Source organism: Gigantopelta aegis, chromosome 8, assembly GCF_016097555.1.
Source record: "Gigantopelta aegis isolate Gae_Host chromosome 8, Gae_host_genome, whole genome shotgun sequence".
In the NCBI taxonomy this organism is placed as follows: domain Eukaryota; kingdom Metazoa; phylum Mollusca; class Gastropoda; order Neomphalida; family Peltospiridae; genus Gigantopelta; species Gigantopelta aegis.
Genome location: NC_054706.1, coordinates 79,451,605 through 79,470,194, shown reverse-complemented (window position 1 = coordinate 79,470,194; position 18,590 = coordinate 79,451,605). Strand labels below are relative to the sequence as shown.

Below are 18,590 nucleotides of genomic sequence, written 5' to 3'. Positions count from 1 at the left end.
ATCGATAATAAATACAACGCCATCACAATTTGGGAAACACAAACTGACATGTAGTTTAAAGAGTTTGCATTTATAGCTTTCTGATATTTATTGTTAAAAGTTATTGTTTTTAACAGAATCAATAGAATTTCGGTTTTTGAAAATGTTCTGTTAACATGATTAAAATACAAAGTTACTCAGAACAGTGTGTGATGTGGTTTACATAATTTCCATGTACATGTATATAGAAAATAAAAAGCTCTTGGAGAAAAATATCACAGGGGTAATAAAGGGAATAACAAACTTGGTACTAGTTATCAAATTTATGTTCATCATGAAATAATTTTTATTTGACAAGTGAAATTTATTTCACTCGGGACTTAAATTTGTTAACTTTCCATTAGCAGCAACAGATCTTTAATATACTTTTCCAGACAGGACAGCACACACCACTTCTTTCAATATACATGTACCAGTTGTGGCTTTCTGGTTGATATGGCAAAAAAAACCTTAATACTCCTGGAGCTGGGGACTTTGGATTTTGTCTTCAAATAATTTCGTACGTACGAAAAGTGAAATTTAACCTAGTTCAAATATTAGAACGATCAGAAACACGTTTAATATACAGCTACTAATATTTTATGCAGAATTTTTTTTTTTATATATGTAATTACAATCGTTTAAAAGTCTGTTAGTCGATAACATCTTAAAAATTGCAGCAAACTCGGGAATGTCCTTTTAAATTACAACCCCCCACCCCCCCCCCTCCACAAAAAACCCCTGTAATAGACCCTAAAAAGCTCAGAATAAAGATAGACATTGTTTATTTAGTTATGTTTATTTTGAAAAAAGGTAACACATTAACTTACTTGAATGTCATTTGAACTTTTGACAATATCATAAAATTACTAGATTTTCTGTTAGAAGTCAAAAACTCCATAGAACTTGCAACAATAATGTTCCATTTGTTCAATTTCATCATCTACCAATGCTAAAGTGCAAACGGATATTTGGAAAACGTTGATCTTGATGGTCGGATGAGGTCAAAGGTCATCACGGTGCAACACTGTTTTCATCCGAATGACTCATAAATAGTTGTCAGAACCATAGGCAATTCACAATATTTAATGATACATTTGTCTCCTGCATATTCAGCTCGTTTATGGGATACAGTGGCGGATCTAGAAAATCTATTTTGGGGTGGGGGATGCAAAAAGTCCCCAGCTCCAGGAGTAAGAAGAGAATAAGTCCACCAATCTCGATATATACTAATATTCTTCCCGATGAAATCGTCGTCTCTTTCTTCTTCTTGCATATCTGTATCCATATGAGTTCCAGTTGTCTTTGTACGCTTGTCGTTTAGCTTGATTAGCTTTGACCGCTCGTTGTTGTCTTCTTTGCTCGAGGTCTCCTCGGAGTATTTCTCCATTATCTTTCGCTTCAACTAACTGGTCGATCCATCATCCTGTTGATAACTTGTTGATGGTTGTGGACTGGCTGGTTGCTGGCTAATCACTACTGATCGTTGGACAAACTTCTTCTAAGCGTTGAGCATTTCTTTTCAGTAATATAGAATGAACTTCTAGAATTCTTTCTAATTCTTCTTTTGTTCTGGCGACTTGTATTTGACAAGATAAGAATGGGTTTTTATCTCTGATATAATTCAGAATGCTATCTAACTTTTTCTTTAAAGCAGATTTTAAAGTTAAATTTAACTCTGATTTGTAAATGTCAATTAAACAAAAATATTCCTCTATCGTTTGCTGCTCTGAATCTGGCATGATTGAATCTGATGTACAACAGTCTTGTTATATACAGCCAACCCGGACGGGTATGACTTCCCCTACGTCATAAGTGCTTCCAGAGTTCGAGTGTACTTCCCTATTCTATATATGGTAACTTTAGTCCAACTGAAGGAACCCAAAGACACTGAATAGTAGGAAGAAACCAATAAACTTATAAATCTAGATTCCATTCTCACACCTCAAGTTAGTGATGTTTGTGTAAACTTCCATTAAAAATGTAGAATATGACAAACCCATTTTATAAAGCTCTTGTGCCAGTAATATACAATAAGCCTATTTTTACAAGTGGCCAAATCAACATACATTGCATATAAAGTGGATCTTCTAGCAGATTCAGAAAAACAAATGTTTAAAAAAAAGTGTAAATCTGTTTATTTCATCTTCAAAAATAAAAGTAACACATTTTGTCATAACAAATGAAAAACATCAGTGATAACAAGTTTAAACTTGGTTTTTAAAAACTTTATTCATCATAAAATACTTCATGACATTTAACTACAAAACTATGAAATGATCCCATACCCACAAGAAAATGGTTTTTAATGTCCTTGCCGTCCAAGGTCTAGACAAAAGGATATTTAATAGCCAGTCTGAGGTAGCATTTTACTTTACATCAGTGCATGCAATTAACATGATTGATAGAAGGTACCTTGTAAAGTAAAACAAAAACTATTCTCAATTACCCATCCACTTACCATCCATCTTGACATACTCGTGCTACCTTTTCTTTAATAACCATGAATCTAAAACATGTCCAATTACAATCTAATTTACTAAAAACCAATTCCATAACTGCCATGAACGCTACAGTTAGTATGTATAATTTAAGTGGAGTAAACTGTTTCAGTTAAAAGGTATTACATCTCAATTGCTTATCTCACTGGATGATTTATTATAACATGCTTTACTAAATAAATGTGATATAAAAAAAAAACTAGTTTAATTAAATTTGTGTTCTTCTGTGATAATCATCATCAATTGTCTCTTTATTATTCAAATGTTAACACTGATTTTGACAAGATGTGGTAGTTTTAAAAAGGTCTGGTGTAGGCCTACTAACAATATCATCTTTCCTTTAGCTAGTAGTGTTAAATTTGCAGACCAGAGATTGAACCCTTGAAAACAGACAGTTTGGTTAATTGACAAACTGGTAACACATCGGGATAAAGTTGCAATAGAGTAAAATAAAAGTCTGACATTGAAACGGGGAAATAACTTCCAAAAATAGACTTAGAGATCGTCTCTCTAACTGTTACTTCTTGGAGGTAAATGTATGTGTGTTTTTAGAATTATTAAAAATGTGTTTCGTGGTAATACAAACTCCAGGATGACTACACTGGATGTACAGAAATGGATAATCTAAACAATAAATATAGGCAAAGTCTGATTTAAAGAATCAAAAATGGCTATAATAGTGGGGAAAAAAATGCTATTGTGTTTAAAAACTAGGTTTTGGGACTTAAATCACTGTCACCAAATTGACTAGAGCATAAATTCAACTTGTTCAAACAGTGGATTCTCAAGAATCAAGGTTATATACATAAAGTTAGTGCTTGAGGTGAATTTATATAAATGATTATCTGGAAATTATATTATTCGCATGAGGGAGACAGAAGGCACAGTTTATGCCTGACGAATCAATCGTCTCATTTTGTGGGTGGTGAGTTTACATTAAAATTGTGTGATCTCACTGCATACAGTGGCTGTCGAAGTAAATTTTGAGTTATTTTTTTTATCTGAGGAATCCCTTCAAGAATGTTTCATTGGGGACCCCCCTAAACGGATTTTCTATATCTGCCACAGGCATACTTAGTTTAAATACATTTTTATTGTGTGGCTGGTGACCGTGAGCCTACATTAAAATTGTCTCATGATAACCAATTCTGGAACTACCCTTATTCAAATGTAGAGTGATCCCAAACCAAATTTATTAAAAATTCCAAGAACCAAGTTTATTCTAATGAAGGGTCCGAGGGACTAACCTGTGATGTCTAAACAGTCGGTCATTATTATAAAGGTCTTGCATGTCACGGTCACAATAATAATAAAATAAAAACCTATAATTACGTTAGGCCATCACAAGTTGGTAAATCATACTTGCTTGGCTATAAATATTCCACAATTGCAGTTCTAAACTTTAAAAATCCATATTTCAAAATAACAAAAATGTGATGTCACAGGTCCTTCAAATGTAGGTATATTCCAAACCATATTTATTCTAAAATAGGGTGCTGAGAACCAAGTTTATTCAAATGTTGGATTATCTCTAAAACAGTATATCAAGAACCAAGTTCATTCACATGTTGGATTGTTTAGGACTGAGTTTATACGAATGTCGGCTTGTCGGGAAATGTGCAGCCCGAGTGTTGGATATTCAGGTTTCCAGCATAGTGAGCACATCGGATACACTCGTCTATCGACTTGCCTAACACCAGCTGAGACAGAAAACCTGGAGAAAAGATCAAACTTAGATTCAAACTTAGATTAAAGAGTAAATCAACATGACAAACATGTTTATACTCAACACAAGCTCTGCGGTTACCAGTTAAAATCTAATTTGCCAATCTAAATATGTGAAATAAGATGATTTTGTCCATCAAATGATTAAAAATTAAAATGTATAAGCACATCCATGTTTGTCAATATTTTTCTGTACTGACAAACTAAACTGTTGTTCCAAATTAAAGTCCAGTGAAACTCTACTAAACCGGACATGCTTGGAGTCCAGTAAAAAGTCAAGTTTTAAGAGGTATCCAGTTTACAGAGGTTCTCTTCTGCACAGATATTTAAAAAGGGACTATATGAAAAATGTCCATTTTTGAGGGAATTCCAGTTTAAGAGGTTTCGCTGTAGTTGCACACCAGGACATATAGTAATGTAACAGTAACAAATATTTGTTTAAAAATAATGTGCTTTGTCTATGTTACTACACATTAATGAACAAAGATAACCAATTGACTTTTATGACATGCCTGTGTCCCGTCCTGAGTCACATATAATTTTACTTGTTCCCAATCTATTATAATATGATAACATCATACAAGTGTAAACATCAGATACCATTACAAACACAGGGCCAACACATTCATCAACACCAATTAATGATAACCATGTCACCTCACAATATTTATTTTTATACAAAGATGCAGAGAACTGAAAATTTGCATTAATCATTTATGGGTTACGTAAAAAATAAATTCAGGTAATGCATTTAATTTTTGCATAACCCATTAAGTCCCTGTAAATTATGTCCTATGTTTAATGCATGAAAAGCAATTTGGTCACTCAAAATAAGATTTGTGAGAGCGATGGCATCCGGGTTGACAGCAATACACACTATGTATGTTAAAATCACATGTCACAGCAAGACAAAGAAAAGACCAATTAGCTATATAAACATACTTGTGTCAGTTAATTTTGTATGTTTGTGCAGTAAAATGTTGGTAATGTCGGTACACTTCAATAGATTTTTTTTTGTACAATTAATAAATTTGTTTGATATAAAGTTATCCACGGAAATGGGTATAATTCCGGTATATTTCACACAATGTCCGTAATGAGGTTTTACTTATGATTAATGGAAATACAATGTTTATTGCATCATTATAATGATTTTAAACAAGTACCACGCCACTGTTCCTTATTATAGTAAAAACTGAATATTAATTTATAAGATTTATATAAATTTGTCTTGGGTACTTCAATTTGGGTACACTAGCCACAAATGATGATATAACGTAACCTGTAAGTTAACAAGTATATATGACATTATGTAGTGTTCATATAACTTATTGTAATAATGTTTACAACAACCTTGCAATTTTGGGTTAAATTGTGTGAAGTTAAAAAATCTCCTGTTTTTTTGACAAAATCTCCTGCTTTTTTAACACACACCACCTGCTTTCTCTTGACTAAAGGTTGACAGGTCTGAGCGATGCACCAATGAAACGATAATTCTCGCAATTTTCAGAGGTCCGAGGTGTACATGTTACTTACTTACCTCCAACAAAGGAATCCCCGGCTCCATTTGCATCCACGAAGTTCTCCGGTTTAACAGTGGTGGCAGGGTACTCAGTGATCTTGCCATCTGTAAATAGGTGGATACTGTCAAGATTTCTTCAAATTATGTTATATCAGTGTTTTCTATTGAGTACGTGTGTACACACTGCTTAATATTCCATTATGATGTACATTATTACCAGAGTGTGTTTCGGTATATTCAATATCATATATTAGTAATAAAAATTGTATTTTGCATTACACATCATTTTTACTTCTAATATATGATATTGACGATACCGAAACACATAAGGGTAATAATCCCTTTATCATATACATTTTGTAAGGGTAATAATCCCTTTATCATATACATTTTGTAATATCAAGCTTAATAAAATATATTTTGTAAACTGTATGACATTGTACATAATTTTAATTCCAGTCAGCCATTACTCGATATTCAAACGACGTATCGATATGTGATGCAGTGTCTGTCAATGAAAACAGTTTCTAAAAAAGACATTTTTTGTAATCATTGTAGCCATTAAATGTAATATTTAAATACATCCATATAAACTGCTAATGATGAATTCTAAATACTTATTATTAAAAATATCTTGGAGCCTGCAGCTTTAATACATGATATACCTTGAGCTACGTAAGTAGGCTGATCTCCCTGTGTGATGACAACTATCCGTGGTCGTTTTTTGTTCTCTTTCTTCAAAGCAGCTATTTTTAAGGCAATGTCTTTACGATCTGTTGTCTGTAGGAAATATATGAATGAAGTACATATCGTTAATGAAAAATACCAAAACCTCATCAAATATAGTGATTTCCCTAGAAATTAGGCAAGGACCAAACAATTTTGGGGCATTTTCACCATTTTCGGGGCACTTGTTTTTTTTATTAAAAATACACAAAAATAATTGAAATAAACATTAATGTAATTTATGTGCTTGCGTTAATAAATGAATGGCAAAAGATATAAAATGCATATTTTATTAATTAATTTTTTGGTGTTTTATAAAGGAAATTTTAGAATTAATTACTGAAAAAGGCTCGTTTAATCTCAGGCCAGAGCAGCATGGTGCTGATTAAGGCAAGATGGTGCTAGACTATTGAGGCATGGTGCTGCACCATGCTAAAACAAGCTAGGGAAAACACTAAAATACTCAGAAATATCAATGTAACGCTTGACCCATTACCGTATGCATTGACTATATGATACAAAAAGTCATATTTCATTCTCGCCTTAAATATGACACATTTAGAAATAAAAGCTGAAATGTTTACTTATTAAATTGAAAACTCAATATCACAATTAGTTAAATAAGTTCAGCTTTTAAGGAATGAAGCAGACTGAGTAAATTTTAGACTTTTAATTCTATTAATGCTTATGGTTTGAAAATCAATGGTCACCAATAAACGTTTCTCCTGAACTGATGCAGGTGAAGCAATGCTCTTAGAGTAATTGTGAGTAAACTAAATCGGTAATATTGGCCTGTGATCAGGTGAGCAATTTCTCATCCATAAGGACTGTTATAAGCTATTTGTGGGTGCAAATCTTAAATGAACATTTGAGTCTAGATTTTAAAGTTAGACCTCAACCCTCTGAACCAACCAATGTCCAATGACTGTGCTGTCCTGTCTATATGGGAAAGTTTATGTAAAAAACTAGTCAGTTTTATCTGAACATTATGTTTGTTTGTTGTGTTTAACGACACCACTACAGCACATTGACAACCGGATGTCAAACATATGGTCATTTTGGGGAGAGAGGAAACATGCTACATTTTTCCATCAGTAGCAAGGGATTTTTATATGCACCATCCACAGACAGGATAGCACATACCATGGCCTTTGATAAACCAGTCATGGTGCACTGGCTGCATTGAAGATTATGAGTTAAAATTATCAAAGCCTATAGAAACAGATCCCACCCATGTAGAACCAGATCCCACCCATGTAGAACCAGATCCCAATGCTATACACCACAAGATCAACCATAAGACAGTCTGGTAACAGACATTAGAATACTTACATTCAATTCATTTGCCTTAGCAAACTCATCAGCTTCCTGAAAACACAAATATTTGAGGAGTTAATAACTTACTAAAATGAGATCAGCACTGGAAGAAATAACTGGTACATTGGTGAGTCATAGTTATAGTGCTCATATCAACATGTCCCATATGTTTAGAGATCATCTCAAATTCCAAAATTATAGGTGCTTTTATTTTTGTAGATACCGGTCTTCAAATTCAAAAAAAAAATGTATGGGTACCCGATATAAATGAGTAATCTTTAGATTTTTTAATAGTTACATCTTTCTTCTATTGCGTTAAAACAGTGGAAGGGTGCCCTGTAAAGATCTATACCTCGACAAAGAAAACGTGTTTAACAACACAACCAACATATTGTCTAAACAGTGATTATCACTCTACTAGAACATTTTAATAGCTGTCTGTAAGAAAGACAAAAATTACTTGCGACAAAGTCAAAATAAACACTGCAGAGTGTTGAAAAATATAAACACTGTCACAAACAGTTTTCAGGTAGGTAGAACTAAAATGCGATTATTTAAAAAACAATTAGCAGTTTTCTCTTCCCTGTGCAGTGATGTTATTGGGTAACAAGAGTAAAAATAACATTACAGACAACAAATGTCAAATGACATATCAGATGTGTTTGCAGGGGAGCGTCAATTTTGTTCTTCTTCAATAATTCTTCTGGGGAAACCTGTCCCGACACCTCCCCCCCCTAAACTTCGCTCGTCCTGCTAAAATTCCTGCACACATGCCTGCATAATCATGTTAGTACTGCAGCCTAACAATGACACAATTTCATTGGTTTATCTTAAATATTAACACCATATAATAACTCTCTGCTAATATTAACTAACAAAGGTCAAGCTTTCAAATCACAAGGTTATCAACATACACAAATTATATGAACATCCCAACATCTCATCGACAAGCTTGTATTCTTTTTAATTCTATACTCGGTGAACATTTGTTAAACAAGACAAAACAAATCGTTAGCAGCAACCTATACATTCCTGCTGCGTGAGATAAGAAGTTTATTTGGTTTAACGACACCATTAGAGCACATCGATTTATTAATCATCGATGCACTCAATACATTTTATTTACAGTTACATGGCGTTGGATCATTGACTATTGGATGTAAAACATTTGGTAATTTTGACAAAGTCTTAGAGAGGAAACCCGCTACATTTTTCCATTAGTAGCAAGGGATCTTTTACATGCATCATCAAACAGACAGGACGGGAGTGCGAGGTAAACATACCAGCTCATTTCCAAACAATATGTCAATGTAAGGCAGAATCTCCAGCATGGCCTCCTTGAAGAACGAGCAGAGGAACGGTGCGGACAGGTTCATTGTAAAGAGCTTGTTTTTCTCCATGGCGTGTTTCGCTATCTGCAGCATCGCCTTGGGGCATGCAGTCAGGGGGAAACCCTGAAAACAACAAAACCTATGTATCAGAAGAATTTCTTTTAAATTCAATATAACAATCTATGTGCAATTTAAAAAATAAACTCCAATTGTTTCAAAACAAATGTGTGATATACCTTTTGCTTTAAAAAAAAATAATTAATTAATTATTCTCATCTTGAGGTAGGCCAACAAGTCACAATGTATTATTCACTCTTTTACATTAAAATACAGGAGACAAGTTGGTTTAAACAATATTTATTGCCTTTCAAACACAGAACCGGTTTGGGGAATGGCCAAAAGGTATTAACCTATATTAAGGCATCTACCAGGACAACTTGCTTGCTTCCAGTGGTAAGGAATCCTGGGGAACGTAATATTCAAAACAAAAGAAATTAAATACTTCTGTTTATGAATGTATTATATCTGTGTGGACCATGCTGACAACCTATTTTGTTTTCACTGTGAACACATGGCAGACCTAACAAAGGATGGTGAAGAAGAAAACAAAAACCATGAACCATGAACCATGATCATGCCAATCATTCTAACTACATAATAATGAATCAACGAAGTGTCTTTTTCAGGTTGTTTTTAATGTGGTGAAAAATATTTTTATTCTTAATCTATCCTAATAATGGGATAGGTTGACTTCTTTATGAATAAGGATTTTATACAGAGAAGACAAAAACAGAAAATAGACACCAAATGTGAGTTGGAAATGTGGGTTTTTTTATGTTTGTTTTCCATAATAAGAACAAGCTTATGATATATTACAGTGTTAAGTAAGACAAGTATGTTGTTCATACTTACTGCACAGTAGAAATATTCTGCTTTCTCAACAAACGCCCAGTTGTCTGGTTTGTTCAAGTGATCTTCCGTGTAACAGTTAGCGGCCGCTAGATTGGCTACGAGAGACCTAAACACAAAGGTACACCCATTAGACATAACATCACAGTGCAAAAGTGCAACAAACCGTTTTGGTGCCAAAATGTGGTAGCCTATTTAGTTATGAGCTGAAGCAATTTCTTTGAAAGATTATGTTATGATAAAATCAAATTGTTATTCAGAGAGTATGTGCGTGTGTGTGTGTGTGTGTGTGTGCATTCATGGATTGCAATCAACTGTTATAGATATTAGAACTGCACCCAGTAAATCATGCAACTTGTCACAAACGTACTGGTCTCTGTCTTTACAGATAACAGCACACGTGCCCGTCAGTTCCTTGTCAAATACAGATTGTAATTAACTGGTATTAGTATTAAAACTGCCACTGGTAAATCATGCAAATCATCACAAACGTACCGGTCTCTGCCTTTACAGATAACAGCACACGTGCCAGTTGCTTCTTTGTCTGTGATCTGGAAACGCACTGTGACACCCTCCTCAAGAGCCTTTCTTTTTAAAATCTTGCCGAACTCATCATCGGCAATGCAGCCGAAGAATGTCGTAGCATGAGGTACTTGAAGTAACCACTAAATCAGAATACAACAGAAAATATTTAAATTAGTCTTGGTAATTTTTTTTATCAGTTATTTATCTAAATATTATTTGATATATTTGGGCTATATATTGAACAAAATATCTCAACTATCAGGTGCATGTGCAGGAGAGATTTAAGGGTACAATCTTATCTCACCATAGTATAACTGTGACATCATTTATTCATGCAAAATACAAACACATGTACAGTTTTAATAAACTCACAATCTCACCTCACCATAGTATAACATCAAAATACAAGCATAACCACAATTAAAAAATTGTACTATTATTTTGTAAATTATGCAAAACACAAACACAACCAGCTAGTTATTAAACTGACAATCTCACCTCACCATATTATAACATGATTAAACAAAAGTATAAAACAATTAGAGTTTGGAGAAAACACGGCCTTCATGCAGCATACAAACATATTGAAACACTTTTTTATACTTTTAACTCAAAATGTTAAAATGGGGAATAATATATTTGCATGCAACTTTGATTAGCAAGTAAGAATATTGAAAAATGACAGGCGATTAAAACAATTTTAATGTGGATTGCCTGTTAGTAATGGTCAAATAATAAAAATATACTTAAGTTTTCAAATATTTTTATTTTTTTTATTTCATTATGGATTAATTGCTCTTTTTTGTGGAGTATGATTATTACTAAATCTAAAACTGCACATTTTAAACAGTGTTTAAAACAAAATCAACCCCCCCCCCCCCCCCCCCCCCCCCCCCCCCCCCCCCCGACCCAGTTACCAGTACAAGATGAAAACCAACCTGTGCGACTCGCAAGGCATTTAGAGTGGCTCCCCCTGGAATAAAAATCACATCCTCGTTCTTTGAGATCTCCTCATACCTGAAAGTACAGGGTTGGATTGTAAATAAAACCTAAAACAAACTGGTCTATGCACATCACGGTGAAAGAACACAGTTGATGATCTATTCCAATTGCTTAAATATTGAAAATATACTCCAGAATTCTGCTTTAATAGCACAGGTAACAATTCACTGTAATCATGATGTAACGTGTCACTCGACGTAAACAGATGTAACGTGTCACTCGACGTAAACAGATGTAACGTGTTACTCCATGTAAACAGATGTAACGTGTCACTCGACGTAATCATGATGTAACATGTCACTCGACGTAAACAGATGTAACGTGTCACTCGACGTAATCATGATGTAGCGTGTCACTCGACATAAAGACATGTAATGTGTCACTCGACGTAAACAGATGTAATGTGTCACTCGATGTAAACAGATGTAACGTGTCGCTCGACATACACAGACTAAGCTTTAATACACTTACATAGGTTTATGAACATCTTCAGCCAATATAGCATCATTAGCCTTTAATTTGTACCTGGAACAGAATAAAATATTATATGTACAAACATGTACATTGTTTTATTCATTAAATTTTTTTAACATTTCCATGCTCAAAAAAGCAAAAAGTGATCCATTTTTAAACTTAGTAGGTTTACCTGCTAAAACTAGCCAAAAAATGTGTACGTCATTTTCTAAACACAGATTAATTATCTTATCTGTTATTTAGCTCATGAATCTGTTATATTTTAATCCCATAATGTTCTAAAATATATCCCAGAGAAATTAATTTTCCACACTATCCCAAACCCTCCCCTCACCCCATGATGTCTTATTAGCAGCAGGCCATGGGTATTTGTTTTTAGCTGGATTATATTTCTTTTGGTTTGCTATTAATGAAATAATAGCACCAGGTTATATTTTACTGCATATTTCAAGCCTTGTATTATTTTCTCTACTAGTATTTTACAGACGAAGTATCCTCTATTTAATGATGATGTTGCTATTTGTTTTTGTTTACATTCAGTAAAGCTTCAAGCATGCCATATTCACACGATTAATACATTACCAATATTTATTTACATGCTCCACTAGAGTTTCGAGCATATGATTAATACAATCAATATACATGTATACTTACTTTTCCAAGATGCCGTTTTTGTCGGTGACTGAAATGTCAAGGAGGGGGTTGCCATAGCCAAGTAAAATACCTTCTCTAAAACAAAAACAAAAACAAAAATATATATATATATATATTTAAATGGATTGACATATATGAAATCAGTATGAAGGGTGCAACTAGGATGTTTTACAATGGCAGATCCAGGAAATATATTAAGGAGGGGACCAAGTGCAAGAGAGAACATGGACAGATTCCCAGAAAAAAAGAACACCAATGAGAATTTTAAACAGAAAGGGACACTTTAATTTGGGGGGGGGGGGGGTTGGGGGGTCAAGGTTCCCCCATATCCCCTTCCTGGGATTCACCCTTGTTTTTAGGTGGGATTTTTTGGGAGGAGGAGGGTAACTGAAACTAAAATGGGCAACTAGAATGCATGAAATCCATCAATTCAGTGGAAGGTGATATGTATTTCACCCTGGTAATCTAAACAATCTCAATTTACACAAGATTAAAAAAAAGTATGTTTAGAACCACAAAGTTAAATAGTTCTGAGACTGTGGTAAGAACAGTGCTTCTAGAATTTTTATAAAATCCACTAGCCATTGGATCAGTTATTTTTAAAATTTACTAGCCCTATTTTACTTTAAGTTAATACAGTTTTACTAAATAATAGTAATAATTGGATATGTCACCTAAAGAGGGAGACAGAGCTTAAAAACACTAACATTTGGGAGTGGGGTGCAGGCAGGATATTCATATTTATAAAATAAGACAACTGAAACATTTGACCAAAAACAATTCACTAGCCGTCAGGCATGGCAATAATAGTTATTTACTAGCCCAACACTGAATACCACTAGCCATGAGAGTGGGGCTACCATAATCTAGAAGCCCTTTAAGAAGATTCACCTTGTCAAGGGGTGCAGCGTAGTCTGGACCTTGGCTGGTCAGATAGCAACCTAGTGGACCCTTTTGTCTACAGTACATTTTCCCTAGACACCTATCAATAGCCTAATATTGCTCTAATTAAATTTTAAAAACCTGTTTTAGCCTCTTTAGCAAGGGAGGATGGGGTGTTCTGTCAAAGAGTCGGATAATGATTTATTACAATCAGAACTAATGTACAGTCATCCGCCATGCTGGCTAGGATGATGTGTGCCCTAATGATGTCATATACTTTACAGATAGAAATCTATACTACTCGTTAGACAACTAGTTATATGTAACCGATAGCACAGGGGGAGTCCTCCAACTCCCCAGCCTATGACCATAATGTCACTGTTCAGTTATCTGTGTATTGAACTATTATAGAATAGAAAGGGAATGAACAGTGTTCGAAATAAGCACTTGTCCATTTTTCCTGACAAGTAAAATTCTGCTTGGACAAACAAAATGTACCTTGGTGGTTGTCCAGTGGACAAGTAAAAGTATTCAATGAAGTTTCATTTTGAGCAATGATAAACATTGTCCTTGTACTTTAATACAACAAACTATTTGGACAAGTAAAAATATCGGTGGACAAGTAGATTTCTATATGTATTTGCCCGATGGACTAGTGAAAAATTCTGCTTATTTCTATCACTGATGATTGAATGAAAAAATTAATTAATTAATGTTTAATGACACACACACACACCCGTACAAAAATACATATTCATACTTGCCAACATTTTAGAATTAGAAAGTGGTAGGTGGACTGCGAGGGAGCTTGTGGGGGGGGGGGGGGGGTTGTAAGTGGTGCCGAGAGTGATATGTTTCTTGTGTTTCGATTGGTCAATAGTTTATGTGCAGCCAACCAAAGCGCAGCTTTTAGTTGTGAATATAAAGTTTCTCGCCAGAGGTCGCAAGCAGAAACTGAGGGAACCCAGTGTTCGAGATTAACGGTATCCCGATATCCCGGAGATACCAGAATTTAATTTTGGATACCAGACTTCAATAACCCAGTATCCCACCGGGATGCCATATAATGTTGTTTTTTTTGTTTTTTTTAATCCTGTGTTTTGATTTTTCACTAAAACAGTGAAAGTCACCATTTAAGTAACAGTGTCGTCCAAGTTTGTTATGTTATTTATTAATTTCATTTAAGTTTGATACTAAATTCTTAGGTGGGATACCAGATTCTGAAATGTTAGTATCCAACTGGCCCAGTGCTGTCTAGTAGCTAGGGCTACTGAAATAAGCTGGATTAATCATTATTTGTTATCGATTTAAACCAAACGCAATTGAAAGTGTAAATTTTCTTTCTTTTTTACTTTTTTGTTGTTGAAAGTGGTAGGAAAGCTTTGAAATGCAGTAGACTGTAGAACAGTAAAGAAATCTGTAACCTACCACATGAAGCGGTAGGGTTGTCAAGTATGCATATTGGGTGTCAAAGGTAAGTATATGAATAACAATTAAATAATTATAATATTACAGCTTTTAAACTGTATTGCCCCTAGTAATAGTAAGCACAGACATTGTTAATGGAGGGCATGGTGGGGTCAACCTCTGCCAATTCTGGATATTATACACCCCCACCCCCATAAAATTAAAATGTTGCCCTCCCCAGTTACTGGCATCTGTCAACTTGAAAGTTAAATTATAACATGTTTATCAGCAAACAACATTGCTGTAAAAGTTTGTTAAAAGTAAATAAAATACTTCATATGTAAATGTCATAAACAATCAACATGAGCAAATCATATTTCGTTACCTAGCCATAGCTACTCTAAGTCTAAAGGGATCAAAACATGTTAGTGAACGGATATATATATATAAACTTTCAAAGAAGATACCAAGTAATGGAGGTAATACCCATCAAATAACTAACATTGATAGTTCACATTTTACATTAATAAATATAATATTAATTCAAATTAATAACGATTAAATATTGCAAATATTGAATATTAAAAATAAATACACAAATTTGCGAAAATTAACATTATTATAGTAAGAAAGTGTCGTTTCTGCAAAGTAGCCTAAACCCCCATGTCACAAAAGTAGACCTATCCGATTTCGCCTACAACCAATCCAAAAGACAAGTGGGAGTGGCTAAAATCGCTGTAGCGTAGACGAGTCTTTGTGGAGTTACGAACTTTTTGAAAGAATGAGGCTGTATGCTGCTCAGTAATGTGGGCAGGGGGGACGCAAAAAAATAAAATAAATAAACCCCGAAACTTTTAATGAAGCTAAATGTTTTATCTCTTCGTGGAAAGAATACTTAAAAGTATAATGAATTTCTGATGTGCTTTTTGAGATAATAAGATTTTAGAATGCCAGATAAGCCACATTGCATGATGAATTTACTTTAAAATATCCAATTTCCTTCGTTTCGGCACCGTTTCAAACACTCCCCTTTCCGAATCCCCTTTCACTTTTTCCATATTAGTACAGTTGACTGGTCCTTATAAAAATTAATAAGAATTTGAACACCAGTCTAATAGACAACCCCGTCGTTACTCGGAACTTCTCGGCCGATTTCGGACATTACTTAACTATTTAATAACTTACTTAATTGAACTATTCACCTAGATTAGTTATTTCCAAATGTTTTGAATATAGCGTCAACAAGAGTTGTTGGTTATTCTGCAGAAGTTTACGACACCGACTTTACAACTTGGGGCCAACAACTGGTACCTACCAACTTCCGGTTTGTGCTGTAAACACGTGTAGTTATTGTGTTTTACTTCTAGTTCTAGGCAATTTCTTTTCATGACTTAACAACATGTCTTCAGACGATGAGAGTTTAGATTCAGATTCAGGATTGCAAGCAGCTTTTTCTGCAGGAAAACTGAAACCCGGTCTGCTTGTCGAAGCTGAACCGCGAAAACAATTTATAAACAACAGAGATGGCTTGTTGCATTCGGTTGGCATCCTAAGGCAGGATCTCGATTGGGTTGAACGATTAGACTTGACCAACGATCCGGCACCTGTGCACCGAGCCCAGATAGAAGCTGAGGGTAATGACGTCGACGATGATTTCAAAAGAGAAATGAAATTTTATTGCCAGGCCCAAGCTGCGGTTCTTGATGGAATTCCCAGATTGCAGAAGTTGGGAATTGTCACCAAAAGACCAGAAGACTATTTTGCTCAAATGGCCAAATCTGATGATCAGATGAAAAAGGTTCGTGAAAAACTGCTGGAGAAAAAGATTGGAATGGAAAGGTCAGAGAAGGCAAAGAAGTTACGCGAGCTGAGAAAGTATGGCAAGAAGGTCCAGCATGAAACTTTATTAAAAAGACAGAAGGAAAAGCGAGACATGTTGGACACTGTAAAGAAATATAGGAAGGGACATATGGACAAACTTGATGTATTGGAAGATGCATTGGGTTACAAGCCCAAGGGACAAAAACAATCGCAACAAAACCAGAACATTCGAAAACATGAACCTAACAAGAAAAGACAGTATAAAAATGAAAAGTTTGGGTTTGGTGGACAGAAGAAGAGAGCTAAGAAAAATACTGCAAGAAGCAATGCCGATACATCAGACTTCAGTGTTAACGTCCATCAGAGGTTGCCAGGGAAAAAAATAAATAGTAAAAAGTCATCAAAAGGCTCATTCAACAAGAGACTTGGAAAATCTAAACGTCAGAAATTTAAAAATAAAAATAAAAAACATTAAATGTATACACAGAACAATTTAAAAATCTCTCATTGAATTAATACTTAAATAAATGTATTGTATGTATGTGCATTTAAGTTGTAATTTTCACATTTTAATTTCATTTTTATACATGTACTTCCTTTTTAAATTAAACCAAAAGGCGTACATGTATATGAGGAGTTTGGCTGTATTTGATATGAAACAAGCCACATTGTTCAATAAATTGCTCTTTGTACAATAATACTTTCAATTTTTATTTTGTTTGTATTAATTTCACCAAATATGCGAGAATTGTAACCCATGAAGGTAATAATATGTTTCAGGGCTCGCACTAGAAAACCATTTTTTACCCCATTTTGAGATATGTGGAGTATTTCCTTCAAAATTGTTAATTTAAAGAAAGATTTACTGTATTGGCCAAAGACTAAATAATGTAGCTACTTTGTATAAAAATTAGCAGTTGACTAATTTGACAATGGACAGGGTGAGCCCTGGTTTTGTTTCAAAACAAAATCTGTAAAATTGTTCAAACATTTTTATTCAAAAAAATAATTTTGTTGTTTCTTATTTTCCCAGAGCACCCAGACTAGTACAATTGTTCATGCAGCTTTAGTGGTTATTAATTTATTTACAAATCTCACAATACCTACAGGTATTAATATGCAAGTTTTTTCTTTTGGCTCTATTTTGTTTTTAATACATGGTATATTATTAAAGAAATGGTACCAGTTGCAAGTACATGCAGTGCAGACTAGTATTTTTTAGTTTGAGGTCGCCATGAGATTGACCATGGCTATCCTGGTGAGACTTACTTTTCTAAACTTCCTTTTCATAAATTTCTATTGGTCCTGCAGAGGTTCTAGAATGGGTTTTTTTTAATTCACTTGACATGGGGCCAGTGGATTTGAAAATTCACTGGCCATGGTGAAAAATTCACATGCCCTACTTTAACTTTAACTTTAAAGTAAAAAAAATCCCAGTAAATTAAAATAATTAACTTTTTAATGTACATTTTGCGTACTAAGATCATGTTTAATCAATTTGTCAATGTTCATTGGGCATATTTTATGGTACATTTAAAAAACCATGCAAACAATTTTCATCAGTTTAGAATAAAGTTGCCTGTTAATATTTAAAAATAATTGGTTCCACTAAAACCACCAGTTTTAAAAACAATCCATGTTGGCTATTACAACAATTAATGGCATTAGTTGCCTGTTAATATTTAAAAATAATTGGTTCCACTAAAACCACCAGTTTTAAAAACAATCCATGTTAGCTATTACAACAATTAATGGCATTAAAATAAATTAATATTT

The 18,590-nt window shown here is 34.1% G+C and overlaps 2 protein-coding genes across 3 annotated transcripts; one reads left to right on the top strand and one right to left on the bottom strand.

Moving 5' to 3' along the window:
• Positions 1-2,140: 2,140 nt before the first annotated feature.
• Positions 2,141-16,066, bottom strand: LOC121380161 (adenosine kinase-like). 2 transcript variants are annotated; one of them, XM_041508954.1, is made up of 11 exons: positions 15,975-16,066; positions 12,705-12,779; positions 12,048-12,101; positions 11,513-11,591; positions 10,545-10,714; positions 10,053-10,158; positions 9,093-9,263; positions 7,825-7,860; positions 6,432-6,546; positions 5,785-5,871; positions 2,141-4,233 (listed from the first exon to the last, which is right to left on the bottom strand). In XM_041508954.1, the coding sequence occupies exons 1-11, from the start codon at positions 16,049-16,051 to the stop codon at positions 4,109-4,111; spliced, it is 1,095 nt and encodes a 364-aa protein (XP_041364888.1). In that variant the 5' UTR covers positions 16,052-16,066; the 3' UTR covers positions 2,141-4,108. The 2 variants fall into 2 exon arrangements, with proteins under 2 accessions (XP_041364888.1, XP_041364889.1); XM_041508955.1 differs by lacking the exon at positions 15,975-16,066 and adding an exon at positions 15,379-15,424.
• A 78-nt stretch (positions 16,067-16,144) lies between these two features.
• Positions 16,145-17,512, top strand: LOC121380162 (probable rRNA-processing protein EBP2). Its single transcript, XM_041508957.1, has one exon. It carries the CDS (start codon positions 16,393-16,395, stop codon positions 17,287-17,289), a length of 897 nt encoding a protein of 298 aa, XP_041364891.1. The 5' UTR covers positions 16,145-16,392; the 3' UTR covers positions 17,290-17,512.
• Positions 17,513-18,590: the final 1,078 nt, after the last annotated feature.